The 8,258-nt window shown below is 31.1% G+C and overlaps 1 protein-coding gene and 1 long non-coding RNA gene across 6 annotated transcripts in view; one reads left to right on the forward strand and one right to left on the reverse strand.

Moving 5' to 3' along the window:
• The window catches only part of LOC106687449 (uncharacterized), a 5,981-nt gene extending 5,768 nt beyond the window's left edge, over window positions 1-213 (forward strand). For all 5 annotated transcript variants that reach the window (XM_014431339.2, XM_067051995.1, XM_014431337.2 and 2 more), the window contains one exon: window positions 46-213. In XM_014431339.2, coding sequence (XP_014286825.1) covers window positions 46-196 — 151 coding nt within the window. In that variant the 3' untranslated portion in view covers window positions 197-213. The remainder of the gene's footprint in view (window positions 1-45) is intronic.
• Window positions 214-651: 438 nt separating this feature from the next.
• On the reverse strand, window positions 652-3,709 carry LOC136796899 (uncharacterized). Its single transcript, XR_010844686.1, has 3 exons — window positions 3,585-3,709; window positions 2,263-2,345; window positions 652-977 (listed from the first exon to the last, which is right to left on the reverse strand). It is a non-coding gene; the product is annotated as an uncharacterized lncRNA (long non-coding RNA).
• Window positions 3,710-8,258: the final 4,549 nt, after the last annotated feature.

Below are 8,258 nucleotides of genomic sequence, written 5' to 3' on the forward strand. Positions count from 1 at the left end.
TATATATATGATATGGAAATAGTTCAATCATTTTTGGTCTTTCAGGCAAGAAGCATTTGGAGGGTCGAGATGTGTAACATCTAACCCACAGATACCAACCATCTGCGAGCCAATACATGCACCTCACGATCATCTGGTCACTCACCCCCACAAGAAATTAGACAACTCTAAGAGCTTCGTCAGAATAGTTAAATAAACTCCTTTCACAGCGAATATATACCTCATTTTGTGTAAAAAAAACTATCTGGAAAAAAAAATCCTTGTCTTAAATTAATAAAAATAGTTACATACCTACCCAAGCAGGTCATAAGCGACCCTTTGTTATGGATCTAATTACGATTCTCTATCATTAAATCAGTTCAGTGAGAAGATGGCAAGTCATTATTAGTTTAGAATGATCTTGGTGATCTTCAATGAAATTCTATTTTAATAAAATAAATTGCTGGATTGATAACCGTAATAATAAGCAGGATAAATAATTGTATTCAATACAACATCATTATAGAAATATAAATTTAATATCTTTTAAATGTTACTATAAAGTTAAAATTAAACAATAACCTTTTCTCGCAAATAATATTAATAACAGAAAATGTAAATAATTACTTGGTGACAACCAGTAGCCTTAAATATCACACTGATTAACTCAAATAAAGTCAATACTCATTCATTACATTCATGTTTTAAAATGTAACAACGTATCAGATAAAAACAAAATCTCACAACACAGACACTGTTAAACACAAAACTTTATTTCAAATAGGAGCTTTGAAAAAAAAAAAAATAATGGTCACATGAAACCACAGAGAGAATGGAGCACCAACTTTAACAGGAATACGGCAAAGGATATGAATTCCATTGACTGTACAAAAGCTTTCGATTCCGTCTCTCATGGCATCTTATACCGTAAGCTTATAGATTACGAATGCTGGGAGCAGCTCTATTCGGTCATCGCCTCATTCCTCAAGAACAGAAGTCTGAAAATGGACTTGGCTGGTTTTGGCGGTTGTAGATACTTTTGCGATTTATTACCTACTTACCTTCTATTCATTAAAAACTAGCTCGAAACATTCTGTGTATGCCCCAATGTAAGATCGAATACACAGAAGAACATTACATTTATGTTGGACATAAACGTCCAGCGTGCCTTCTTATATCATCTTTCCATAAGCAGCCTCCTTACGCTCATTGTCTATTGCACCCCAAATTCAGCTGAGAAAGTCGCTCGAGAAGTTGTAGTACAGACACCGGAAGGGGGGGGGGAGGAGAGGGATAGAGGGATCACTTGTTCGGAAATATTTATCTTGATTGCGATTTGTGCTGGGGACTCTGTAATTACGCGGCACCGGCTCTTTTGTTGAGCAGAACTGGGTCGGACCTTCCGTGACTTGCCCCTTCTTATATAATCGTCTTCCTTCCAATACCAAGGATTTACCTAAACAACAAGGCTAACTGTTCAGTAACAAAACCAGCTTTTGTGCTCTAATGTGATTGGCTCTTGTAGGTATTACTTTAGAGTAGATTGTTTCTTTGTGGAGGGTCAGCGACGTTTTTCAAAAGTAACGGATCCAGCAATGGTAATACCAGTTGTAGCAGTTTACTAAAATCTAATTGTACTTCTATTGACCATCTAATTTCTCGATGAATGTCTTTCCAGAATAGATTAAATCTGTTTACTACCGTGTGTATGAATGTTTAACCCGTACCATGACAGGTGAATCTGTTGGAACTAGTTGCATTTATCCGCCTACTTTTTATTTACTTAATTCATACTTACAATAGGATTCGTTTATTAATGTACTTATTTATTTATATGAAAATGGGTTATAAAATCTAAAAATCAAAAAATAAAATAAAGGAATTATCACCAAATAAATATTGCTATGATTCCTTCAGGCTCACTTGTCACGCTCTGTGTCAATGTGATTTATTTCGGTATATAATTCTCTATTTAATGAAAAATATTTAAATTTTTTAAAAATTAATGAATTGTAACAATCATGAGGTGTTTTGTGTAATAATTAATGTAAGCTAATCGCAAGGATCACTGCGATCCATGTATTTACTTTTGTTATATATTTGAAGTTATCGAGAAATATTTCATTTGCATGGTATTCCACAGCTCCTTAATAATTTTTTATGACTCGAAATCGAATCAAAAGACAATATAATATTAACATCTACACTCACTCATTGACTATCTCATATCTCCAAAATTACAATGACTCTGAAGCTTTTATATTTATATTGTTAATTACTTACTCATTTATTCCCTAAGTGGGCTTCATTTTACCATTTGCCGCACAATAAAGAGCAATCAATACAGAGACATCAACGCCTTCGGCCTGAAATGCAACAGAGCAGTCAAAATATCCATTATGTCTGAAATACACTTTAACAAAGACAATTTTCAAGATCAAACTGCAACATCTGTAATAAAACTGTATAGTCGATATTAGCAATACCGACTACCGAGTACACCAATACATGATGGCTAATTATTTTCCATCACAATATTGAATTTTATTGTTTGATTGTTTATATGATTATTTTATTAATAAATAAAGAGTTTTCAAATATATAGTTTTTTAATTGATTGGATTATTTATTCCCAATTTTAGATTATATTTTAAGTGATGTACAATACGATTAATATTTAAGCTGAAAATATGCTTTTTAATTTACCAACATTTGTTTTTGCAAATATCCTTCTAACCACCCCTCAATAGGATTTTTACATTAGTTTTTTTTAAAAATTAGTTATTCTGTTAGCGAGCCGAATTTAACTGTTGAGCTGTTTATTGAAAACTGTAAAAAATTACCGACTCAAACACGAAGTGATAACTATTTCTTAAGACTGAGGACCGGAGAATTAACGAATTTAATGTACGGTTCCCAGTCATTTAATTCATGTTTCTTACTTTTTTGTATTAATTTCTATTTGATTTGTTTTTATCATTATTTCTACTCATTCTAAAATGTAATAAAAGAGTAGTTTTATTGAGTTAAGAATGAAATAGTTTTTTTTAATCAGTAGAATACGATTTACTTTTATTATATATCGTCAAATCAAACAATCACGAAGGTCTACAAAAAAAAAGAATGATAGTGTATTTGTTTTGTTTATTACAATTAGACAAAAAATTAATAACAACGGCCTGGACATTTTTGTTTTTTAATTTGTTCTTAAAAATTTCTCTAGTCAATATTAATTATTTTTATGGGAATCTTTGTGTTATTGACTGAAAAAAAAATTGAGTAAATTTGCTCAACATTTGTTCTACATGGTTGTTTTAGTAGGAAGAGTATTTTAAAATAAGAGGCAATTAAAATTAAAATTTCTGACTTTTAGAGAATAACGGTTAATATTTGAAAAAGTCTATTTTCTAGTGTTCGTTTGGCGCTCATTCCATTCTTAACTCCTATCAAACTTTATAGGAAGTAAAAATAAATTGTATAATATTCTGTCAATATGTTGCATAGTTTTGAAGTTATTTAGTAACGATAAAAAAATCATATACATATCTTGCTTCCTATAAAGCTAACTTTATCATTTAAAACCGTTTTGGCGTTTAATAAGTTACCAAGAGTGAATCAAAATTCGATGTATAGTTCCGAGAAAAAATAAAATGTTGACCAATGTTGTAAATGAGGCGTTGTTTTCTATAACCTTTCAAATCTATTTTCAATTCACCGTTTCGCTCCTGAATTATAATGAGGTAGATGAATTTCTTCTGAAAAAAATTGAAAATAAGCTTTTCAAGTTAGTAATTAGTTAATTAATTCAAGGTTATTGTTTCATCTGTAGTTTTGAAATATTACACCTCAAATATTATTATATTAATAATAATAATGTAATTATACTGATCATATAATATTATAATTACACAATAATAGGACTGATGACCCTGCCCCGTATAACCCTTACCCGCTACACTTCATCGTGGATCACGTGCTGACGGCTTAAGATCTCCAAGGTTTTTTAAAAAAAAAAAATTATATTTATACTAATAATCATCAGATCAATTATTTACACAGTTACTATAAAATTATTACTAAGCTTTTACCTAATTTTTTTTTTCGCAAACAAGTAAAATGAATATCAAAACATCTTTCCCTTATTCTTCTGAATATTTCAAGTCGCGAATCACATTCGTGCCCTCTAGATTCTCGGGATTCATAGAACCGAGTCAATTATGATTTGAAAGGCATGATTTTAAGTAGAACTAAAATTTTGAAAGAAATTGAGAGTTGTTATAGCGAGATAGTCTAACTATAACTGATAGTGAAAAATGGTTTTTTTTTTCTTCGTAATTTTAAGGATTCCAAAATATATTCAAATCAAAATAAACTGGATCAAGAAGTTATGTAAAGAAAATAGCAATAATGGAAAATCAAAAGTCAGGGGTTATCCCACTCCCATTCGCCCTCGTAGTGTTAATAGAGACACCTCCAACCTGAGGCATTCAATTATATTGGTTGCCTTTAATCTTTATTGCTGGTGCTGAATGTTATCGGAGCGAGCAAAGATAGGCTCGGCGCCTGAAGGCGAACTAAATCACAGTTGCCAGTAGCAGTTCGCTATCACTCGGTCACTGCCTAATAGCCCAGTTAGTTCTCTGTGTCCATTATCGTAAATTACTAGCCCGGAAACCTCTCCATCTTTAATGCCTAATTTAACTTCAGGATTCTTTCTTATATAGAAACTATACATTATTTATTTAACTATCGAGTATTTAGGTGAAAAAATACCTTTCTTAATTATGCACTTAACTTATATTCATTATAAATAACTAGCATACATGGAAAGTAGACTTTTTTGGAGTAACTGTATCGTTTAATACACCATGCATTTTCCACGTGGTGTGTTCGAGAACACCATCATGACCTGTCTCGTGGTAAAGGCTGTAAGCACCAAGCTACTGAGTGGAACTGGATCTTAGTCATCACCAATTTACCTTTGGTACAGGACAACACATGGACAGGAAATTTTCGTGTACAGCTGACAGAAAGCATTTTAATATTTTGGAATATAAAAAATTAAGGTTACCCTTCATAAAGAATAAAATAATTGGTAATTAAAATCTTACAAATTATTTACCGGTGGCATGTGGCATCCACATTTTTTAGAAAATGATTCCATTTATTGCATCCATATGTATATATCCCAAATCTTGGTGAAAGGTGTTGAAATTGAAGGATTAAAGTCCCAACTTACCCCATCAAATCAGGGACGTGACGGTAGTGCGGGTTTGCGGGCAGGTCCCAGTGCGCTCGGTTCGGAACGTTGTGGGTTCGATTCCCACTTGGGGCAGTTAAACATTCATTTTTCGGTGGCCTCGAAGAATGAATCTTGACACTCTCACCTTGGTTAGGACGCGGTGGCAACCTAGGTAGCCGTTAGGGGTTGGCAAAAAGGACCACTTGACCCCCTTGCCGGACTTGTTACCCCCACCAAATACCAGTACAAGTTCCCCATCAAATCACCTCCATAGAATGCTATAATAATATTCCGTTTATTACCGCTAAACAAATTTTCTACCTAGAATTTCAATAAGACTAAATCTTCTCGTCATTTCCAAATTTTACAACACTTGCAAGTCAAACGCTCTACTATACTTTCAACTCATTGTAAAAGAGCTTTATAAAAATAAAATAAGAAAATAAAATATGCATAATGATCTTGTTATCATATATGTTTCATGTATAGCCCAAAATATAAGTCTATCTTTCTGCAATGAACTTCATTCCCCTCCAAATCCCTCAAGTTTCAACCCTTGTATCCCAATTAATTCCGATGAACTTTGAAGAAGCAAGCCATGAAACTCTTTAAATTACAGCTCTCTTTTTAAAAAAAATCATTAACCACAAATACCCTCCATTGTATGATAAACAGCGCATTAAAAAATTGTTTGTGATATTAATAACATATTAGGTAATGTTCTAGTCAAAATATTTGCACTGAATTTAAAATTATAATATTATGAAATAATATGTAATACATCTTTCACCTTTTAATAAGTTATGTTCAGAATTAAAGGAATTATATGCCAGTCATTTTCAGGAATTTGCGAGTTGGTTCTTAATTGGTCTCATTTCGATTTTTGTGGATTCCGATCACTACTTTCCCTTACAGATGCGTACACTCATATTTTAATTTGACCCAAATTCGGAGGATATTTAGGCATCAATATGAAATTAGTTTAGTGTCAATTTTATTCAATTTTGTTGACTGACAGGCTATAGTATTTTTCTTGAAACACATATTTCTAACCCGGCTCCTTCCTTTTTCCATTTTTCCTCAAATGGTAAATAAAATTAAGGAAACAATAGAAAAATAATTTAATTAAATTCAGTAGGCAATAAAAAAATATATAAAAATAGTAGTAAACAGCCAGCAGAGCGGTCCCTCCCCACTCTATAATAAAATAGCTCTATGAGTTACCTCCGCCCACATCGGACCATTCCTAACTCCTTTTCTGCCAATAAAAAGATAACAATAGTATTAGACTAGATATATGTATTTTTATTGTATATATAATTTGTTGTAATATTATATATATACTTGTCTTTGTAAAAATGAAACTTTCTAGGAAAGTAAGAAGGAAAAAAAATTTGTTCCCAAACCTTAAAAATATTGAAAACTATATACCTTATTAACCAATTAACCTGCAATAATATAGTATATTTTTGTAAGCTGTTACAAATATATACCTTAAAAGATTGTTCTATTGGGCCTAGGAAATGGCGAGAAAGCTGTACTGTTAATCTATCTATAAACTTGGCACAGTTTTATTTAATTTATATTTTTCATTCTAATTATACTATATTATCAAATAGTGGCAATTCATATTTAAAGTGTAATAATTTAAATATTTTAATACAGCATTTAACCCAAAGTATCAGGAACTGGGTGCCACGCCTATATCGTTGGTAAGACTTTCTATGCTTTTTTCTCTGTTTATATGTTTTTATTTTTGTAACATTAAATGCGGTATCATTAGGCTGAATCTTTAGCGATTAGATTTTAAGATTTTTTTTAGGTAGTTCATGAGTAATTTTTTTAATTCTATATTTGTTGTTAAAACCGACCTTCTTCTACGAAAATGGTTGCAATTTTCCAATACCACGTGCCAAAATTACAGTTTAAAGTAATTTCGTTTTCTTAAAATTAAACGGCTAGTTGACACGCAATTCCTGAGCATTAGACCGTTCTAGTCATTAGCTAAACGGTTCAAGAGAGCCATTTTGTTAAATAGGACCTAACAGCTACGCAGCTAGTATCGGATTTAAATACCGTTTCAAATATCCTTAAGGTGGTTTGCTGTTCGATCCTCCTCTTCCAATATAAATTTGTTTCACCTTCAGCTTAATCGTTCCAATATTATCCTTGGCCAAAATTTTGGACTGAGAGGAGAACTCAGCCAAACATTCTGCTTTCAGAAAAAAGATATTAGCTCAATGTTTTTTTTTTTAATTTTAATTTTTTTTTATTTTTACATATGGAACAAGTTACATGCTCAATTGTATGGTGAAAAGAATTTATAAATAAATTATAAAAGGTGTTACATTCATTTATTTTTTAAATTAATTACATATTATACCAATAAATATCTTGTCTGCCCAAAAACATGACTTTCCTCACCGCTTTGGTTACCAAGTCCAATTCAAAAATCATGTGCTAAATCTTTTTTTAAAAGATACATAAATTTTGTAAGACAATTTAATTATCTTACAAATAAGGATCCGCAATGTTCCGAAAACACTTTTGAATGTATTTCAAAACTACAAAAAAGTGAACGGGTTTCCATGGGAATCAGCCCAGACTAATTCAAAAATAAGTGGTACAAAGGTAATAACACCATATAATACTTGTCTGATTTTTATGAGTTGATTTTCTTTTTGTAGGAAAAAAAAGAAAAAGAAGAATTATAAAGAAGATGAAACAAAAATAGTTAACAAATATTTATTTACCAACGTTTCACCCCAATCCGTAGAGCTTCATCAGGGCTAAAAAGATACAAAAACAACTAAACATATTTATACATAGTGGGATCATAAGATACAAAAAGGTAAATTAAGGTAGGGTTAGATTATGTAAAAATAAGTGAAAATAAAATTATATGCAAATGAAAGAAACTAATAAATAAAATAGAATTAATATAAAATAAACAATGATAAGAATATTTAAAAAATGAGCAAACTTTTGTAGGTAACTTATTAGGTTAAAAATGAGTATTAAACGTAATAACAAGTAA

The sequence above is a fragment of the Halyomorpha halys genome, unplaced genomic scaffold (genome assembly GCF_000696795.3).
Source record: "Halyomorpha halys isolate HHAL.00 unplaced genomic scaffold, Hhal_1.1 Scaffold965.1, whole genome shotgun sequence".
Lineage (NCBI taxonomy): Eukaryota > Metazoa > Arthropoda > Insecta > Hemiptera > Pentatomidae > Halyomorpha > Halyomorpha halys.